Source organism: Nansenia antarctica, assembly GCF_963989245.1.
Source record: "Nansenia antarctica genome assembly, chromosome: 4".
NCBI lineage: Eukaryota > Metazoa > Chordata > Actinopteri > Argentiniformes > Microstomatidae > Nansenia > Nansenia antarctica.
The window spans coordinates 7,691,843-7,714,604 of record NC_137689.1 but is presented as its reverse complement, the minus strand read 5'-3'; the positions used below and the strand labels follow the sequence as shown (position 1 = coordinate 7,714,604).

Here is a 22,762-nt window from a genome sequence, read left to right as displayed (position 1 = left end):
AGGAGGACACACAGGAAACTGAGGACACAGAAATCAGAGAGGCAACAGAAGAACACACACACGCCACTGATAATCAGAGTCCACAAGCTGAACATAACTATGACACACAAATACAGACAGGCCGCAAAGGATCAAGCGAACACCCAGTAGACTGTCTGACTATGTTTTGAAGTGAAGAGGATTCTCAATGTGTTAAAAAATATATATAATAATAATAATAAAAATAAAAAAAAGAGTTGTACAATGTAATGATACACTGATTTTGAATTTACAGGAAATAATTTGGAAGATACAGTGATTTATAATAATAAGAAAAAAATGTTACCTGATGTTATACCAGCTGACCATTAAGAAGTGTCAAAGGATATTTTGATAATTACTGAAATATGATTTAGTATGCAATTTAGCTACATTAAGGTTAGTATAATCATCAGCTGTGTTTGTTGGTTAGTAAGAGTTTAATGCCAAGAAAAAGGGGGATGTCATGTCTATGATTGCCACGCCCCTCAGGCCAGTTCATTCTGTAATAAAGCGTGCTCGAGTGAAGACCTGAAGTTCGACGTGTCGTCCCCAGTTATTAACTATTGATTAGATTCTGCAAGGTCTAGTAGAGATTCAACAGTATCAAATACACTCACTCTTTGCCTTTGCGTTACAATGAGGCCGTCCTCCGATTTCTACCTCCACTAGCCTCCCCTGCACAATACACATTTGCTTGTCGGTATAGCAACAGTGGTGAGCAGTAGAAGAGCAATCTCCCATCACATGTTGCTGGACATGTTATTCAAGATAAGAGTAAGGCTTTATTATATCGGTCATATCATTTAGCTCCCTAAGTGTTTTTGGAGATGTGTGTGTACATGTAAGATGTGTGTGTGTACATATAAGCTAAGCCTCCTTTTCCTGATCCTGCTGATGCCTTTATCACAAGTTTGTCTTTGAGAAATAAAGTGTACATACTGTATGTTTCCATATCAAAAAAATAAAATAATAATAATAATAATATTCCCAACAAATGATGACTAATATATAAAGCTACCAATCCAACACTTGATATTTCGTACTTACAACATTGCTTTGTGGAGATCTGAACATGGATGTTGGATGATGAATGGAGAACACACATAAAGTCTCGGTCTCTCTCTGGCAAAGGACGAACTCCCAAACCGGAAGTAGATTTGCTGTAAACCGGAAGTGGTGTCACTACATCAAATATTAACTTAAATATTTATATACATTGTTATCAAATATGAACTTTTTAACTTTTCCTAAAGAAAATAAAGAAAGTGTTGCCTGACCTGTTGATGGTCACTATGGAATTAAGGGTGAGTAATATCAAAGTCTCTTGATCAATCTTTAGCAGAAGTAGAATGAGTTCTGCTGGTTCTCTGTAGAGACAGTAGATGAGGAGTCTCTGGTCCTCTGTAGAGACAGTAGATGAGTCTCTGGTCCTCTGTAGAGACAGTAGATGAGGAGTCTCTGGTCCTCTGTAGAGACAGTAGATGAGTCTCTGGTCCTCTGTAGAGACAGTAGATGAGGAGTCTCTGGTCCTCTGTAGAGACAGTAGATGAGGAGTCTCTGGTCCTCTGTAGAGACAGTAGATGAGTCTCTGGTTCTCTGTAGAGACAGTAGGTGAGTCTCTGGTCCTCTGTAGAGACAGTAGATGAGTCTCTGGTCCTCTGTAGAGACAGTAGATGAGGAGTCTCTGGTCCTCTGTAGAGACAGTAGATGAGGAGTCTCTGGTCCTCTGTAGAGACAGTAGATGAGGAGTCTCTGGTCCTCTGTAGAGACAGTAGATGATGAGTCTCTGGTCCTCTGTAGAGACAGTAGATGATGAGTCTCTGGGCCAAGAGGAAACAGAAAGAGACATTTGAATCCCACTGCTCTTCTATGAACACTAAAAAACTATGGGACTCCATGAAACATATGACTAACATGGCCCCAGCTAAAAGGTGCCTTAGTGTCCTAAACGAGGGTGAAAAAGCCAATGAACTTAACAATTTTTATGCCAGGTTTGAGACTGCCGACTTCTCGATGGAGCAAACAGTGGCTCTTCAGGCGCTGCCTGAGTTGGAAGCAAGTATCACCATTGAGCAGCGCGAGGTACAGCGACTGTTCGCTAACACCCGCCCTAGAAAGTCCTCTGGACCGGATGGCATCTCTGGGCTCATGCTAAAGTCCTGCAGTGAGGAGCTGGCTGAGGCCTGGTGTCCTATCTTCCAGAAGTCTCTGGACTCTCACACTGTTCCGTCCATCTGGAAAGACGCTATCATTATTCCTGTTCCTAAGAAGGCTAGCTGCAAGGAAAATAATGACCTGCGACCAGTCGCTTTGACATCTGTTGTAATGAAATGCTTTGAAAAATTCATTATATGTAATGTGAAAAATGCAGTCAGTTGCTCTCTGGATCCTTTTCAGTTTGCGTATAGATGTAATACAGGCACAGATGATGCAACCTCAGCCATGGTGCACTTCATATCTAAGCACCTAGAGGACCCTACCTACTATGTCCGACTCTTATTTGTTGATTTCAGTTCTGCTTTTAACACGATACAGCCGCACCTTTTAATTGAGAAGTTAAATGGGCTTAATGTCCCCCCCCTCATTATAAAATGGTATCACTCCTTTTTAACTAACCGCACACAGCGGGTCAGTGTTAATGGCACTCTTTCGGAACCCAGAACCATAAGCACTGGTGCTCCTCAGGGTATAGTCAGTTCCCCTGTGCTCTTTACTTTATACACAAACGAGTGCAGAAGCACCTACCCTAGCAACCGCATCATAAAATTTTCAGATGACACTGCCATCCTTGCTTTAATCAAAAAGGACAGTGACCTAAATGACTATTATTCTGAAATCCAGAGGTTTGTTAAATGGTGTGATGTTAACTGCCTGGTTTTAAATGTTAAGAAAACTGAGGAGATGGTGTTCGACCCCAGAGGTGTTGGGGACCACAGGCCTGTGGTCATCCACAAACAATCCATCTCTCAGGTCGCCTCCTACAAATATCTTGGGGTTTTTATTGATAACTCACTCACCTGGAGCACTCATGTAGACAGCCTTTGTAGCAGATTACAACAACGACTACACTTCCTACGCCGCCTTAGAGTTCATGGTGTTGACCCAAAATTTATGCTACTTTTCTACCAGTCTGTCTTAGAGAGTCTCATCAGATACGGCATTACATCTTGGTTTGGTAACCTATCTGTAAAACTAAGGTCCAAACTGGTCCGACTGATACAGACTGCATGGAAGATCATAGGGGTGAAAGACCACTCATCCCTGCAGTCTATTTTTGAACAGGCTACTCTCAGACAGGCTAATAGAATTCTCATGAATCCCTCCCATGTCCTACATGCAGAGTATGAACTGCTGCCCTCTGGGAGGAGGTTCAGAGTCCCCCGCGCTAGATTAAATAGATTTAAAAATTCTTTTATTCCCGTTTCTGTTAAACTTTTAAACTGCACCAGATGAATGTAACTTATCTTGCTTATCATTTTATTTCCACTCTTGTTTTAATCAGGTCCGCCTTCTGTTTGTGTGCTAATATTCTGTATTGTCTGTTGCTCTTTGTTGTCTGTTGCTCTTTGTTGGCTGCTGTGGGGTGTAAGCCCAATACAAATTTCCCAGTGATGGGACAATAAAGTGACTCTTGACTCTTGACTTGGTCCTCTGTAGAGACAGTAGATGAGGAGTCTCTGGTCCTCTTTAGAGACAGTACGTAGATGAGTCTCTGGTCCTCTGTACTGACAGTAGGTGAGTTTTCTCCACTGAGATCCAAATATTTGATCACCTGAGCACAGTCTTCTGGTGAGAATGACTCCATGACTGTCTTCCGGTTCGACACAAACTTTGATTCAGCGAGTGAGGACTGAGTTCGCTGTAGAAGGTTGATAGCCTCAGCCTCAGTAGGTAAGGATATCAGTCCATCGTCCACGGAGAAGTGGTTCTCCACAAACTTGACGGTGTCAGCTCCATACTTGCGAGCACCTTCTCTGATGGCACGTCGCAGACCGTAGATGGCTATAGCAGGGGAAGGCCCGTTGCCAAAAACGTGGACCTTCATCCGATACTCAATAACTTCCTTGTTGATGTCGTTGTCCTTGTACCACAAAAAACGCAGGTAGTTGCGATGATCTTCATTCACCAGGAAGCAATGGAACATCTGCTGGATGTCTGCCCGGATTGCGACCTTCTCTTTCCGTACGTAGCAGGACCCCGAGGAGGGTATTATTGAGGTCAGGCCCATTGAGGAGCACATCTGTGGGTGGTAGACGCCAAATGTGGGAAGATACCAGCACTCTTGATCTGGTTTCAAAGGCGGTGCTACCTCGGCGTGTCCATTGGCAAAGATTTTCCCCATGAATTTCACATATTGATCCTGCATTTCAGGCCTTTTCTTCAGAGTCCGTTGCAGGGATGAGAACCGCTTGACAACTTGCTCTTTGTTATTTGGCAGAGGCTGGCGTGGTTCTCTGAACGGCAGTGGGGCGACCCAACTGTTCTCGTTGTCTCTGAAGACGTGTCTGTCCATGATTTCTAAGAAGATGGTGTCTTCCACTGAAGGAGCAGGCTTGTTGTCGTGCTCAGTTCGGTTGAACACTGTCTGTCCCAGCATCCTCTCAGGAGTTTTGTCAGGCTTATTGAAGCCTTGATGTGTGTCCTTGATGTGCATGAAGCTTGGGCAGGGCTCGAAGATTGAAGGCCGTCCGCTGTCGAGCACATGTGTCTTGTATGCATTGACTGTAGGTTTATGCATGCTCCCTAGGCAGACCTCTCCGATTACCACCCACCCTAAGTCTAGACGTTGGGCAAAGGGAGAGTCATGTGGTCCGTTCACTTGCTGCCTGACCTTGTGAACACGAAGAACATCTCTGCCGAGTAAGATGAGTATCTCCGCTTTGGGGTCCAGTTCTGGAATTTGTTGAGTAAGATGACGGAGATGAGGCTGGTGCTGAACTGCGTTTGGGGTCGGAATCTCACTCCGATTGTTTGGAATGTCAGGACACTCAGTGAGTGTTGGGAGAGAGATGTGGACTTTTCCATCCAGTGACTCTATCTGAAGTCCTTCTGCCTTCTTTCCTGATGTTTCTATGATGCCAGAGCATGTTCTGAGACGGTATGGGAAGGTTTCACTCTCCATGCCGAAAAGTTCGAAGAGCTCTGGTCTGGCTAAAGAGCGGTTGCTCTGGTCGTCCATCATTACATAAGCTTTTATAGCTTTATCCTTTGATCCTTTGGGATAGATCCTTGCTAAGCAAATCTTTGAGCATGAACGGCTCCACTGTCCTGGACCGCATATTTCTGTGCAGCTTGTGTTGACCTCTACTATGTCGCTGACTTCAGTGTCGCTGACCTCAGCTTCATCCACTTCAGTTTTTTTAGGTTGCACTTCTTCCTCCCCACCGTTCTCTTGTGACGGTGGAGGAGCCTTGTTGTTTGTTTGAGGCGATGGGCCGGGGTGCATGGCCGCATCGTGTCTAGTGCTGTCGCACTCCGAGCATTTTACATCGCTCTCGCAGTCTTTGGCAAGATGGGAAGTTGTAGAGCAGCATTTGAAGCATATTCCTTTCTCCTTGAGAAAAGCCTTTCGATCATCGAGGGATTTGTTCCTGAAGGTTTTGCACTTCTTGAGAGGATGAGGTCTATTGCCATGCAATGGACAGTTCTTGTTGGGCTCAACTTGAGATGAGACATCCGTCTTGTTCACGTGGATGGGTTTGTTGCCGTTCTTCCCGTTGTATCTGTCTTGTTTTGTCTGGGTGGTGGAACAGCTTTGGTATATGAAGCTTGGGTCGTTTCGCATTTTGGCTTCTTGTCTCACAAAGTTGCAGAAATAGTGAAAGGGGGGGAAGCGGCCGTCGTTTTGCTCTTTGTACCGCGTTCCCGATGTCAACCATTTCTCCTGTAGCTGGTATGGAAGCTTTTCCACGATTGGTCCAATTCCGCGGGAAGTATCTAGATAAGTAAGGCCGGTGAGATATCCATCTTCCTTCGCTCCTTGGATCTCCTGAAGCAGGTCCCCAAGTTGGCGTAGCTTTATGGGGTCTGGATGGAATCCTGGGGAAGCCGTCTAGTCTCTGGAATAAGGACTTCTCTATGATTTCGGGGGCTGCATAGCACTCACGTAGTCTCTCCCATGCTTTGCTTAAAGCGCGACTGGGGTTGTTAACATGTACTGACCTCGTGCGTTTCGCCTGTTCTCCAGATTCCTTTCCGAGCCATCTGGTCATGAGATCCAACTCTTGTATTGCTGTCAGGCTAGCTTCACTGGTTGCGCTGATGAATGATGAGTACCATGCGCAATAATTTTCTGGTTTATCGTCAAACTGGTACAGACCTGAGTTAACAAGGTCTCGTCGTACCAAATACTGTGCTAGAGTCTCTATTGGATTTGGTGTGCTAGCTGGCTGAGTGTGTCGGGGAACGTATGATGGCGTATTTACATTTAAGGTAGGTGTTGGTTTTACAAACTCATACTTGAATTCAACTTTAGGAGGATCAGGTAGGTTTGGTGGAGGTAAGTACATTCTTTCAGGATGTGTGTATTGTGTGTCAAGATTTGGCTTATTGTAGTTGAGCTGAGACCGTTGTGTGACGCGTCCCACAGGTAGGTTAACTGGTAATGTCCCTGTCACAAAGCTGTCGAGTGATTTGTTATCAAGTGAGTGAACGACAGGCTGTGCCAATGAGTGTTGTGAGGGAGAAGTACTCCTTAGCTCGATTTGATCTTGAACATAGCTATGTGTGCGTTCCATTGTTGTCCTCTCAGATACAGATTTTTCCGATTTTTCTTCTCTGACTTCAGACGTTAATAACATTGATTGTGCATTTTCCAAGGTTTGTGCTTCTACCATGGCTACCTCTGCTTCTCTTTGGGATGTAAGCACTTCCAACTCAGTATCAAGTCTAGTAGTTTCCAACTTTATTTCACTCTCCATCCTGGCCTTTTCCATTTTTAATTTTGCTTCCTGGGCTGCGTATGCAGCTCTCACCTTTAACGCCTCTGCTTTGGCCCGGGCCCGGGCCACACTTCCGGAGGACGCTGTATCTTTTCTCCCCACCGACCTCTTGCTTCCGTGGGATGACATCTTATCCAAATCAGATGGTGAAAGTTAGTTTTTTTACTATGATGTTCTCTGGTAACATCTAGCTAAACCTTGTCAATAAAGTTCATCAAAGAAAGAGGCGTAGGGTGGCTTTTCAAATCAGGTATATTGAACTGGTAAAAACTGCAAGACAAACAGCACAACACATGTTTCAACAGGATGTACACAAACAGTGGTTAGCTAGAAAGTCCGCTTTTTTGGCCTAACAATCTAGCTACAAAATAATAACTAAAAACATAATATTCCCAACAAATGATGACTAATATATAAAGCTACCAATCCAACACTTGATATTTCGTACTTACAACATTGCTTTGTGTAGATCTGAACATGGATGTTGGATGATGAATGTAGAACAGAACACACATAAAGTCTCGGTCTCTCTCTGGCAAAGGACGAACTCCCAAACCGGAAGTAGATTTGCGGTAAACCGGAAGTGGTGTCACTACATCAAATATTAACTAAAATATCTATATACATTGTTATCAAATATGAACTTTTTAACTTTTCCTAAAGAAAATAAAGAAAGTGTTGCCGGACAACACAGTGGATATTCACATTAAATTTAGACCAGACACTGGTATTAACTCAATAAAACAGCTAAAGAAATTGTAACTGTTGTAAAAATTGTAATTCAAATCCATAAAAAAAAAGCTATGTGCAATAAAGTGGAATGACACATGCAAAAAGTATTGAACACAGTAAGAAAAACCACTAAACCAGCTTATGCCACTAATGAGTTCTCATACCTGTGCTAATTAGAAGGGTAAGTACTTCTACTCTTTGAATTTTGGTTTCCCACCTCTGAATGCAAGTGAAATCATTTGTCGCCAAGCTTTCCTGCAAGGAACATCTCATGATGGGTAGAAGCAAAACGCTCTCCCAAGACCTTTGCAACAAGATTGTTGAGCAGCATAGTAATGGCAATTACAGCCCCTTTATTGCACATAACTTTTTTATGGATTGGAGAGTTTCTTTAGCTGTGTGATTTTATTGAGTGAACACTAATGTCTAGTCTAAGCTGAATGTGAATAGCCGCAGTGGAAATATATTGAATGAGAAATGTGTTGATGTGTTAAATACTTATTTCCCCCACTGTCTCCTCAAAATGTGATTAAAACAATAATTGTGAGCTCATGGATGGCCAGTCCTTGCATCAATAGCTCTGTCTATGAAACTGAGAGTGGTTCAATTTCTCCAGCCACTCAGCTGTTAACCAAAAAAGGAGGGAAGCCAGTTTTGTTGTTCGTGTTTGTATTACAGAATGCACCTTTAAAAAAAGGTGGTTGATTCTGTTTTTTTCTTTGTCTGGCTAAAATTGCTGTTGAATAGTTCGAACATCTTATTAGCTCTTATTCGGTTGATTAAGCAGTTAGAATAATTCCTTCTTTATCATTTGAAAATCTGACACAGGATCTTATGTAATATGATAACTGTCAATATCCAGCCCATATTGTGGGTTGTCGTCTCCCTCGAGGGTGCTGTCTTGCATTTGTGCAGTGTCTGCAGCAGACGCCTCGATCCTTGAAAGAGTGTCGCCTCTCTCACAGGATCCAGCGTGGGGGTAGAGGCTTTTTTTTCCCTCACAACTTTCTTTACGAGAACTTAATATCGTTAACCACATCTACAGCCTCCCACACAATTCGCGGATAGCGTGCTCTTTATCTTCTGCCTTCAAAGGTCATCTGAGAAGATAAGAGACACACAGGTAACCTGAATTAAACAGCGGTGGGTCTGGAGACATGCTAGACACAGTGGGACATGCAGCACACATGCAGCACACATGCCAATTGGTCGTATTTTAAGAATGGTTGTCACACACACACACACACACACACACACACACACACACACACACACACACACACACACACACACACACACACACACACACACACACACACACACACACACACTGTACTGTACACATTGAGATACATGGTATGATCATGCAGATGTCAGTACATCAAATGAGTTTATACAACGCATTGACCAACATACGTTAGTGCACAGTGTCAGTGTGTTGTAAGTTGTGAGGTTTAAGCAAGTGCAATTCATTCGTTTTTCATCAAATGGAATATGTTTGGCCATGCATCTACTGTACTTACATCTACATAATTGTATTTCTATTTGGCCCCAGATTAAGTATGTTTGGGTTAATATAGTTGTCTGAAATAGTGGTGAGACAATTCTTATAATTCTTAGAAAACAAATGATACAATGCAATGTATAGTTGCACCGAAGGAGGCTCTTGTTCCGTATTAAGAATAAGATATGGAATTAGAGGTAACAGCTTTAGTCTGGAGGATGATCTAATGTTCCGTTGCGATTTAACACATTTCTACAGCTGATGGCATACAGTGAACGTCACCACAGAAGATGTGATATTGATGCACAGTATGCGTCTGTACGCCCACATGCGTCACACACAAACACATTTCTTTTGTTTTTCATGTTCCCTGTCACACATTTGATGAGAGGGTGGTGTACAAGCAACGCCTGGTCTGGTTGGATAACCTTGTGTTAAAAAAAGCACACTGGTACAATGTTTTTGATTCTTTTTATTCAAGACTTTTATAAGTATTTCCACTTTTTGTATTTTTCCACTAATCAAATGCATTCATAGATATTTTGAGATATACCACCATTAAAGAGAAATCTTCTCGTGATTACTATAATGTATATATTTTTTACTGATTTTGTAGGATATGTAATGACTTATTACATTTCATATTAATAGAGTATTTAAAGCAGTGTATAATCTCCTCTTAAATGTATTGGTCTAATTAATGTGATATGAAGAGTAAATACATTATGTTACTGTTAGTATTTATTTCTGTTTGTATTATTCGTGTTTTAAAACATGATTATGTGTGTGTTATCAAACATCACAAACAGTTATGTTCAAACATAACATAATAACATAACATAACATAACCTAACAGTCAATCATTGAATTAGACCTGATATGACAGCCTGTAGCAGTAGAATAAGGTGCCTGTGTGCATAAGTTTAATGATATAGATAGTGAGTGGTGTGTGTGTGTGTGTGTGTGTGTGTGTGTGTGTGTGTGTGTGTGTGTGTGTGTGTGTGTGTGTGTGTGTGTGTGGGTGTGTGTGTGTGTGTGTGTGTGTGGGTGTGTGTGGGTGTGTGTGGGTGTGTGTGGGTGTGTGTGGGTGTGTGTGTGAGTCCTACCGTAATGAGTGTGCATATGTGTGTGTAAATGTTTGCATGTCTGTGTTGTTTGTGTATGCAACGCTGCATTGATTCAAGTAAACCACTTTTAGCTAACTCCATAGGTATGCTGACAGACAGAAGATGTATTTAAAATACAAATGACACACGAGTAAGGCATAAGATACACAACATCTGTAGATATATACACTAACCTGTATTTACAGATGGATTATGCTGTGCTGTACACTTATAAAACCCTAACCCTAACCCTAACCCATGGATGACAAGTCTGATACATCGTTCACAGGTGGGTTATGCGTGTGTGTGTGTGTGTGTGTGTGTGTGTGTGTGTGTGTGTGTGTGTGTGTGTGTGTGTGTGTGAAAAGTAGAAAGTCAGAATCAGAATCGCTTTTATTACATCTCACTGTAAGTACATAAGAATACAATTATTAATTATTAATATATATATATTATTTAGATTTATGTTCCCAGTGTGTAACCAGGGGCCAGTTGCATAAACATAAAGTAAGACTGGTCTAAGCCTTAGACTAGTCTTATCTTATATTCTCAGGTTAGACCAGTCTAATTAAGACTGCCTGTTGCATCAAAATTAAGACTGACTCATTTTGAGGTTAGAAAGTTAGCCAGAAAGTTCCCCCCTGGCTAAACTTGACTTAAGAGCTGTGTTGCTATGGGAACGAGTCAGGGTTAGTAGCTAGCTAACACTGTAACTCCAGCGCGGTAAACTACTTCACTGGTTAAAACTGCTAAGCAGTATACTTTTCTCCACGTTATATTCCTACATACGATACAGGAAAATTTTAGAGTCTATAGCAAGACTGACCTAAAGTGAGATCTAAGTCTAAGACTGGGTCTATCTCTATGCAACCGGTCCCAGGTAAACAATGTGACCTTGATGTTGTTGCCCAAAATATATGATGATTTTATTATTAATATTAATTAAAATAGCCTATATTATGAAGGTTCCAAACAGTTTTTCTTTCAAATATGTAAAGTTATGAAGGAACGTGTAAGCTAATTTATCTATATAGAGTAGGCTATGCATTGCACCATGAGATAATATACTGTAGGGTGATTTCCCCTATTTAACAGACTGGTTTTGTTTTACGGATACTTCAGTGAAGTATCCTGAACCACCGAAAGCAGTCTTACTGTAGAACAACAAAAGCTACAACAACACCTGAAAGGTTAGGGTTAGTTTGTTGTTTACCCAATATAGATTCACCTGATAAGATGAATGGGTCAGATAAAATGAGAGGTCAAGAACAGCTTGGCTTTACTCCTCCTTTTTAATTCTACTGGTAGATTTACTCTGCTAAAGGCCAAGGGTTCCTTCCTTCCCAGTAGCTCTTGGTCTCCCAGTCACACACGCAGAGTCACTCTCCACTTTCACTCACGGTTATCATCATCTTATGTATCATCTTACATAGAGCAAATGTAGAGGCAGTGAACAAGCAACAATCCAAGTGTGAGTCTTACTGAATAGAAGACGTCCTAGATAAGTGGTATCTTTATAAGTCGTTAGACTACAATGTAAAATGTTTGCTAATGCATGACCAGTCGAACCTGATATAGTGGTAGCACACCATCATGTGTCTCCTTGGTTTCACAGGTAAGTTATACGGTTGTTAAAGAATACATACGCTATAATAGCTACAGGGGCGGAACTAGGATTGTAGGAGATCCGGGGCTTAGCCCAGAAGGCGAATATAATGTGCGCGCGGAGCGCGCCGGAAAAATTTGCCTTCAACCTTCAACTTACCACCACCTTAAAGCGGACAAAAGGCACTGGAGAACACATATACATTCACACCCTTTAATGAAGCAAACTAATTGTGGTGGTTCTGGGCACAGAGGGAGGTCAGCACACGTAGCTCCCCCTGCAGGCCAGAACGCGCCATTGGATAGCAGCTGACCTATATTACAAAATAGACAGTAAACACACACACACACACACACACACACACACACACACACACACACGTCAGTCACCATCATTTATATTTGTATAGAATTACATAATTGATGAGCTGAGGCTAGTTATGTTACAGTATGTATATCAGGGCAGACTCTGTGCTCACCACTTATATTGTATTTAGAGTCTTGTCCTGTGTTATATGATGATATATTACATGTATTGTTGGCCTGTGTATAGCACTGTGAAATCAAATCCCCCCTGGGACATTAAACAAACTTAGTTAGTTAGCGTTACATCTTAGGATAGATTTGAGTCATGTTCTGTATACATACATACTACCATAAGGGCATACTTAATGTGGTTACTCCATGTTTACTAGCTGTAACATTAACGTTACATCATTCTTTTTCACTTGTTACTCAGTCAACCAGAGTGCAGAAATCAAAGACTATCAGCCTGTTATTCACTTTATTTGTATTATTAAGTATTATCCTTTGTTTGATTTCTTACCATGTACCGCAACAGTACCTTGCTATGTTTAATTTTCATTATAACATAACGTTATGTTATGATAGCCAGCTAGCATTAGCAAACCGGAAAAGTAGTGTCAGTGAGTCAGTCACCTTTCTAACAAGATTCGCAAACCTGAAACATCATCTATGTCATCACTGCTGGTGATGTCATTGTTGTCAGCTGCTGATACTGCTGCTGCAACAGTTCTTGGCGCTTGTTTTGTTGAAAAAAACTTTCGGATATCCATCCTTACAATTTTGCAAGTCAGGCACTGATTGAGATCACTTCTTCTTCAGGGCAGGGCAGGCTACGCAGTACGCAGGCTAATGTCGCGCAGCTGCTGCCTCTCTGTTGGACTCCGGTACTGCACGTTACTCATTTTTATTTATTTTTTTGCGAAAGTAAAACATTCGGGGCTTTTCAGAAAACATCCGGGGCTTGAGCCCAAGTAGCCACCCCTTAGCCCCGCCCCTGAATAGCTACAATACCACAATTTGCTGTGAGTGTCCCCTCCTGTATTAGAACAACCTGATTCATTAGGTCACAATTTAGATTAGATTAGAGTAGAGTAGATTAGATTCAACTGTATTGTCATCGCAGAGTACAAGTACTATACAACAAAATGCAGTTTAGCATCCAACCAGAAGTGGAATAGTGAGATAAGGGCATGATATAAATAGAACAAGAAGGGTAGTGGTAGGTGACTATATATACAGTATGTGCAGAGGTAGTGTTGTAAACATCAGTTTAGTTTTTATTTAATTTAGTTTATTTAATTTAATTTAGTTTATTTAATTTAATTTAGTTTAGTTTTAATTTAATTCAATTTAATGGACATGCATGGCTGAGTACGATCATTCTTATCTATGTACAGCTATCTTGAATGCAAGCGTATTCCCCATTACTATACTGAATTACATTTTTCCCATTTGAAAAACTCCATGAGAGCATAATGAAGCGTGAAACACGAGAGCCCATGAGACAGGGTCAACTACATATCCCAGGAGCTCTAGCCAGGCTAATCCACTGTGTGCGTGTGTGTGTGTGTGTGTGTGTGTGTGTGTGTGTGTGTGTGTGTGTGTGTGTGTGTGCGTGCGTGCGTGCGTGCGTGCGTGCGTGTGTGTGTGTGTGTGTGTGTGTGTGTGCGTGCGTGTGTGTGTGCCATGTTGTCTACCGAGTTTGCTGACGTCACTGCTGGAACTGCCCTGTCACGCGCTGTTAGTAAAAGTTGGGATAGAGAGAGAGAGAGAGAGAGAGAGAGAGAGACATAGAGAGAGAGAGAGAGAGAGAGAGAGAGAGAGAGAGAGAGAGAGAGAGAGAGAGAGAGAGAGAGACAGACAGAGACATAGACAGAGAGTCAGAGAGAGAGAGAGAGACAGAGAGAGACAGAGAGAGAGAGAGAGACACACAGAGAGAGAGAGAGAGAGAGAGAGAGAGAGAGAGAGAGAGAGAGAGAGAGAGAGAGAGAGAGAGAGAGAGACACACACACACACACACACACACACACACACACACACACACACACACACACACACACAGAGAGAGAGAGAGAGAGAGAGAGAGAGAGAGAGAGAGCGAGAGAGAGAGAGCGAGAGAGAGAGAGAGAGACAACCTTGTCCCTGTCTCGTTGTTACTAAACATCGGATAACTCAACTTCACAGTTCGTTCGGACAAAAGAGCTCCGCGTTTTTAGGACAATCAGAAGGTGTCGGGATTAGAAGAGTATTTTATTATCTGGAAACGTCGGGGAGGAGAAGGAGGAGGAGGATATTTGGGATTTGTACTCAAGGAGGCAAAACAAACTTGTTCACATTCGCTTGTGGCTTTTTGTAGAATTTCATGATCTAAACAAAAGTGTTGCGGTGTTCCAGTTAGTTAGTAAATGTTGTGACATTTAGAAGTTTTTTTCTTTTTTTTCTTTGCACTATTGCAATATTATTATTGCAGTATTGTTTGGCGCGAGCTGTCAAACCCCCCGATGACTAGTACCGCGGGCTGCGGGACGGAGGAACTGGACTTCAGACTGATCTTCGGAGAGGACGGCCAGCAGCAGTCTCTGGGCCCCGCAGGTCGGTAGGCTGCTTCGTTAGAATTATAAGGTTCTATCTCCATTTTTGTCAAAATTGAGTTTTTTTTTACATAATCTGATCCATTAGGTGTTTATTAATGCCTGTGTGGTGTTATTTTTAAAATGTTGACATTTTGGAGTTAGTAATTCATAAAATACAAAGGTTCCATCTCACAAAACATAATGGAATGTAATAACTTTGACGCTCAATATCTCTGAACTGCCCTAAACGGAGATAGAACCTTATCATTCTAAGCTCACGATGTCTCAATATGAATATGACTCCCCTGGTTCAATAAAGGATTCATAATCATGTCTCCTAGCTGCGAATAACAATAATAAATAATAAAGATTACTGTATTCAGGAATACAAGTTGCTGCAGCAGTGCGTGGTTTACCAAGCTGCTTGTGTTGGCTGATAGACTATTGTAATTGTAAATATTCATATTGCATTGTCTCTTTCTTTGGTTGTTGCAACACAACAAGATTGCATTTATTATATCTAAAAATGAATGAGCGAATTTATTTTATGTCCTGCACTATGCGTATTCGTATTTTAAGAAATCACTTTCCATTTGTTAACTTTTGCTATCATCAATGAAGCTAAACACTAGTTAAACCCCCTTTTGCCAAGTAACAAGCAAACTCGCGATAGCTGTCAGTTTAGCTTAGATGCTGCGTTCGTAAATACGCTTTAGGAAATCTGATCAGCACTCATGGAATGCCTTTTGCCCAATCAAATGACTTGCTCTCTTTATGACGTTGAACCCAGTGTGCGCTCCGGCGCTCTCAGAGTGATCTTTCGAACGCAGCCTGCTGTCAGTTAGCTTAGCATAGGTCTGCTCAGCCCTATTTTGACATAAGTTCAGCTGCAACAGAGAAAAGTAGGTTTGAAGTGCAGCAGATAATGACCATAGACACCGTCTATGAACACAGGATGTGGCTGCTGTGACGAACAGTCATAATATAAGGGTATTTGTTCATAATTTGTGCACAATTTGTTCATTTCTCGTTAGCTAGCTGGCTAACACAGATGTCATCCAGTCTCTGATGCTGTGATGTGCTCAAAGCTGCAAAGTGCAATGCTACAATGTCTCCAAACTACTCTACTTGAATGTGTAATGGATGATTTTACGAGTTTATTAATACATGTTCAGTCTATTTAATAAGAATCTCATTGATAAATTGGCAGCATTGGCACCACCCTAAGTAAATACATATACAAATATATACAATACAATACAAGTGTGGCTTGTTACAAACTTGTGAAGTTAGTGATAGTTGTATTGATGATGGTGATGGTTGTATTGTTAAATTGAATTTTGCTTTTATGTATAATAATAATTGATTGCAATTCTTATCAGTTACATTTTTCCCAAAGTCAATTGAATTGTTTAATCTAATCTGCCAAATATAGTCTAAATTTGAGGATCCAGAATAAATCAGATTTGCGATGCTTTTGATCTGAACGAACTCATTGAAACTCATTTCAATGCAATGCAGCTTGACAAAGTAAACCACAATAACCAAAACAAACAGTGCTTGTGCTAACTTGCATCTCTGCTGCTTTTACAGGTAACTATTCCCCGTAACCATGGTTACCAGACATAACTACCATAACATACTGTAGGACTATCTTAAAAACCATGACAACATCCTGTAGGACTGTCTTAAAAACCATGACAACATGCTGTAGGACTATCTTAAAAACCATGACAACGTAATGTAGGACTGTCTTAAATACCATGACAACGTCATTTGTATCAACTCAACTGAGATCCAGGACAAGGGCTGTATCAACGTTTCCATCAGATCCAGGAGATGAGCATCATGAAATAAATATTTTTCATCAAACTCAAAACGGTGAACCCAAGGCTAATCTATCTCTTAAATAACAACGTTGAAAAATATTAGTTTTTTATTTTTTATTTTTTATTTATTTGGAAACCGGAGGGGCGGAGAGAAAAAAAAACTTCAATCTGGGATGAGCACAGGATTAAAAGCAATACTGTACAACAAGTGGTTTTAAATCTGGGTTTACTGTAGGCCTTTGTTCGTATTGGGTGTGCCTGTCGACATTAATACCTGTGTGTAACACGGTGTAACACAGTCCCAGTAACATGGAGTTTTATGCTCCAAGCTGAGTCGGTCTCCCTCTCCTCAGCAGACACACAAGTCAGGGCTCGCTCCCTGGAACTAGGCTATATCCAGCTCCTCCTGGATTTCCCTTGGTTTTCTAACATTTTCTTCCCCCCTTCACTATGTTATTGTTGTTGCTTTAACTGGGCTATGGCTGTCATATTGTGCCCAGCTCTCCTGCTACCAGATATAGGGCCCATTGTACATTTACAAGAAAGGATTTCAATTTGTGTTTATTCTATTTGGTTAAGGCCTTGTTAGGTCTATGACTTAGTATTCCTGGTCTAAATTACAGGCTAGCTGTTGGGCAATCCCACCATAACAGCCATGGGACTACATTTCTCGCTTTCAAAAGCATAGGGCTATATTTCAAATACCTAATGCTTTGACTTCGGTCGTAACAGTATATGGACCGTTAAATTGTTCATATGTAGTGCATAGAAAGTTCTCCAACCTCTTGAATGGAACAAGTATAGTCAACTCCCGGGGTAGTTACCTAGTATGCATTTTATTGTCATCATATCAATCATTTTTATGATTATGATTTTAATGTGTGTTTAACGCGACCGACCGTGAGATTATCCACACGTTCTGATTCCTGTCAGTCTGGTGTTGTTTCTCTTTCAGTTTGACCCGTTAGGCTTCCGTCCATGGATGTACCTCTCCTCCTCCTTATGTGTGGAAAGACTGTACTTTACTTGGTGTTCTCATTCTCGGCTCATGATTCGTTGTTCAGGATAGGTAGTTCCCCTTTGAAGTAACACATGTATTCCAGTGCCTCTGTAATTCAAAGGCATTAGTAACTCAAGGGTCCTCCACTTAATGAACAACTGTGACGATTGTAAGAAGAAGTAGACATCTTAATTGACACAACGTTCAACTGCACTGCCTTACTGCCCCTGTCAGTGATTAGTGTAGAACACAGAGAGTGTCCTCGTTGTGTGGTAGAGATGGTGTGAGCCTTTCTTTGTTGTGTCTCTCTCTGTCTCTTTCTCTCTGTGCTGGTTCTCTCTCTCTCTCTCTCACCTTTCTCACCTCCTGAGGCCTGTCTGGCAGCTGTGCCCGTGTTGTCATACCACCTCAGAGCTGAGCAGGCCTCGACAAGGACAACTGAAGCTCGTCTTCTCTTCTCCCTCCTTTCTCTTCTCCCTCCTTTCCTCTTCTCCCTCCTTTCTCAGGATATGAGAGACCAACATTTTTACCTCAGAGAGACTGAGATCTAGTGGAAGTCTCTCCAGATATGAGCCAGTCTCGGCTGTAACTGTAATCAGGCTTGATTCGGTTTGGGTTGTAGCTAGTTAGTTTGACACTTTGGTGCCCTGTTGTAGCAGAATGCTATTTAGGCAGTTGATGTCGTAACGGCTGTAAGCATTGAGTCATAGCTGAGACGTATGAAGAAATTGTCAAAAGTGACGGTCGGTCTGTCAGGGAGAAAGCTGCTTTCTTTTCTTTGGTTGTTCTCTTTTGCCCCTGGCCTGTGTGTCTGGACTACTGGCTCGGTCTGTCTCGGTCGTGGGAAAGACTGAAATTACATCGCTCTCATGGCGGACTATTTTGGGCTCCTAGAGAGAGTGGCAGAGGGCAGGCGGCAGGTCTCAGAGCGTTGTTAGAGCAGGAGTCCCGAGCACGCCTGCCTGCCGCTGTCCTGCTGAGCACACACACACACACACACACACCGCTTTACCGTCTTAACGGGAGAGAGGAGCGGAATAATGCTGTGCGCCACATCACCAGGTGAGTGTCTCGGCTCCAAGACACTGCCACGGTGTGGCTGGGTGGGTGGGTGGATGGGTGGAGGAGGTGTGATGATCACTCTGACCAACTGTCGTTTAAGCGAGTGTCTTCAATTGTGTCCAAAGAAAGAGAAAGGATGTGAATGTGAATGTCAGTGATGGCTAATTGTGGAACTGTTGTTTCTGAGTACCGGTACGGTACATTAGTTGACAACTAGCCTGATATATTTGATGTTTCAATCAAGGTTAAACTGCATGCTTTAGCAGAGAGGGTTAGCATAGAGGTCTTGCTGTAGACTTTGCACACTGTAAGTATTATGGACGATGTAGCCTAATAAAATAAAAAATACATTTTAGCAGTTTTGTTTTGTTTTGTTTTTCTGTGTCAATCTGGTTGGGTTAGTCCACCATGGGGGTGTGGAGCCCTGGGCAAGCCTAGTAGTCAGAGACTTCTAGGACCTGCATGTGGGCTAGCAGCACGCAAGCATGTGGGTGCCCCCCCCCCTCCCCCTAACCCCCCCCCCAGACGGGGTAGGAACTTAGGGGTGGGGGTGCCTGACGCCCCGGGGTGATGAGAGAGATGTTTGTTTCTTGGGGCGCGGCACGAGCAGCTATGTGTGGCATCCGTCTAGTTTAAATTTAGTGTAACTGAAGCTGCCGCTGGCTGCCCTGTAGCAACACGCTGGTGGTGGCGCGGTGTTGCGCTAGAGGGAAAGTCGTTGAACTCTTTGCATTTAGTTTTTGTCCCCCACTCTCCTTGTTCTGAGAGGCAGGGCTGACGGCTGTGGGCTCAGCGGAGAGGGACCCCAGGTTATTTTAGGCCTCTGGCCTCTGTTTCAATGCTTACTCTTGGCACCATGTGCCTCCGCATATATACAGTACCACCAGTTGAAAGTTTGGACACACTTTCCCATGAATGGCCTAGACACACAGACACATTTTACTTTTGACTACAGAATACTGTACAAAAAATGTGTTATGCTGTTTTCAAAATGAAACAAAAACATCCTGCTCTTGTTATGCTTTTAGAATCAATCTGTTGATGAACAGTCTACTTATTTTTGATATGGTGTGATCATGGCTGCTGACGAGCAACATGCATGCAGCGTTTCGCTTAAGATAATAAGCGGCATTCTTCAATAATACATGTAGTAAAATCTACGTTTAAGAGCCAAATGTCTATGTAGGTAGTCATGATAGTGAAGAAAACTCTGATAATTAATTGAAAGAGAGCCTAGAGAACGAACTAAGCTTCTTTGGACAATGTGAATAAGAAATTGCCAGTTTGTGATCATGGCCTACAGTACTTAGGGATAGGGATAGGGTTACCCTAACACCATGGGGTGTTTAGCAGGAGCCTGTGGCTGTGTAGAGAATGATCTAGAATGATCCAGTGAGCGATGGTTCCCGTCCAGTCCAGTAGCTGTCAGAGAGCAGCAGCATCGCCCTATCACCACCCAGGGACATAGCACTTCCTTCCGTTTCTCACGGTCCCTTAGGTCACCCTCCCCCCCTCCCCCCTCCCCCCTCCCCCCTTCTCCCCTCACTGGTTGCACAATTTATTCACGGCCAGCCACCACTGCTGTTACAGTTGTGTGGTTAACCTGAGAGGGGGGGTGGGGACATGAGCCTTGCTTGTTCGGGGATCTGGAATGGTCAGAGGAACTGACGGGGACGGGGACGGGGACGGGGACGGGGGTTGAATAGGCTAGGTGTTGAGATAGTCCAGGACTTCAGCTGTCATAGTTCAAGCGGATGCTAAGCTAAGCACCCCCCCCCCCCCCCCCCCACCTTCAAGCTCTGAAAACTATCATATACAATAATATTTGTCGGGAACCACCACCGTACGTTATTAATGAAACTTTTTGCGAGTCTCCTGAGTTGAGCGTATGCGTGCGTGCATACATACATTCCCATCTACCCCACTCGTTCACACTGTGTGTTGCTAGTTGGATAATAGACCTATTCAGTCTCACTGCACTTTCCCTGCCTCACAGTTTTAAAATGTCAACCCAGATTTCTCTCTCTCTCGCTCTCTCTCTCTCGCTGTCTCTCCCCCGCCCTCATACACACACTCACATGCACGGCGCACAGTCTCCCCCCCCCACCTCTCTCTCTCTCTCTCTCTCTCTCTCTCTCTCTCTCTCTCTCTCTCTCTCTCTCTCTCTCTCTCTCTCTCTCTCTCTCTCTCTCTCTCTATCTCTCTCTCTCTCTCTCTCTCTCTCATGCACATGCACAGTCAGCCCTGACAGATTGTTTAAATGTCACCCTGTGAGCAGTAGCCTCTGATGTTATCAGCTCTGGGTTATTGCAGGCCGCTGGGTTGTGTTCGCTTCTGCACGGCGATCATCCTGGCCACTGAAAAACTAAACGCAGGAGCAATAATTTGACATTGACACAACCATAGTTGGATAGTAACACAATCAAAGAACTGCACGAGCCTTTAGCTTTACTTGTTGTCTCGTAGCAGTTTGACATTTTGGGGGGAAATCAAGTGAGAAAATCCATTTCTTTCTTGGAATGGAATGGAAGCAAGCAAAGGGTTTGGCTTCTGGCCAAACATATGGAAAAGCATCTACCAGAAAGTCTTTAAAGGTGTTTAGACAAAAAAACATCAAACCTTATTAATGTTCAAGTATATTAGCTATCTGAACCCGACAACAGCCGACAACAGCACTTGGACCTCATGTCAGACTTTATTACGTAAGTCTGGGATGGCTGTTTCACCAGGCAGCACATACTGGGGAACCAGTGTTTGGACCATATCTTTGAATGCCTTCTTTTCCACCGCGTGGAAAGACACAATTTCGGTGGCGATAGGCCTATAGGTCTACTTTGTCACGACACCAGTTCACCTCTTCCATTCCACACTGTTCCTGTTCTACTCAGGCTAGTATGTTTAGAACAAGTACCAACAGTAGTTAGTTGGTTGTTTAGTGGGTCTTGTGGATTAAGATGACGGTCCTACAGATGTTGACGGCCTGTAACAACGGGGACTTGAGAGCTTGAGGACATGTGGCAGCTGCGGCTCAGGAGGTAGAGCCGCCATCTAATGATCACAAGGTCAGTAGATCGGCGGTTCGAGCCCCGGCTGGCCACATGTCGAAGTGTCCTTGGGCAAGACACGGAACCCCAAATTGCTCCCAGTGAGCGGGCCGGCGCCTTGCATGGTAGCCTTCCGCCATTGGTGTGTGAATGGGTGAATGAGAGGCCGTTGTAAAGCGCTTTGGATAAAGGCGCTGTATAAGTGCAGTCCATTTACCATTTACCATTCTTTTGCAAACCTCAGCCTGGCTCGTCTTTGCTTCTCATTGATGAGGGACTTTTTTTTCTCGCTTTGCACGACTTCAACCCTCAATCAGCCCTCCCAAGGAGCCTGTTTAGAACCGTCCTCGCCGTGCACTTCAACCCCAGCTGCCATTTGTCTTGTAGGTCAGTTGATGGTCATTGTTGAGTGACAGTCGAATGACTTGGCGGTCATCCCGGTCAGATGAGAGTCCAGAGTTTTTTTCTTTCTCTCCCAGAGTTGTATATCCCTTCTGCAGCTGTTAATGGTGTTTAAGTTGGAGGTCTTCTCATCTCTGGCCAGCTCTTAGCACTAGCCACCCCCCCCCCCCTCCCCTTCTATAATCTCGGATGGAAGAGGTCATGTGCCCCCCAATACCCCAACAGTTACACAAAGGTGGAATATCGTAATTCTTTCTCTGCCCATGCTGGCCGTGGTGCTGTTGCACATTGTGAATAGACAAACAGAGCTTAATTTACCAGTTTGATAGATAATGCAGCAGAAATGTTATGACGGTATTGAAAAGCATGACATGAGCATTTTCAAATCTCGAGGGATACTGTGTTATCGCTATACCGCCCAACCCTAATATCGACTTAGTTTATGAATTAATAATTTATTAAAACTGGTCATTTTGTTACCAAATCTATAACAGAATGACGGAATTACTGATATTGAATTGGCTACATTCACTTATTGTACACGTTGTACCGCTACACTAAATTACTATGAAAGTACCGAATCAGTTGCTATGTAACAGCATGCTGTTAACATGTTTTACTAGAGCGCTACAGAGCG

The 22,762-nt window shown here is 42.9% G+C and overlaps 1 protein-coding gene across 1 annotated transcript in view; it reads left to right on the top strand.

Annotated features, from left to right (window-relative positions):
* Positions 1–14,716: 14,716 nt before the first annotated feature.
* nfatc3a (nuclear factor of activated T cells 3a) overlaps positions 14,717–22,762 on the top strand; it is a gene marked incomplete at its 5' end in the record, with an annotated part of 78,718 nt that continues 70,672 nt past the window's right edge. Inside the window, one exon of the mRNA XM_080528104.1 lies at positions 14,717–14,807. Within this exon, the coding sequence (XP_080384230.1) occupies positions 14,717–14,807 (91 nt within the window). The remainder of the gene's footprint in view (positions 14,808–22,762) is intronic.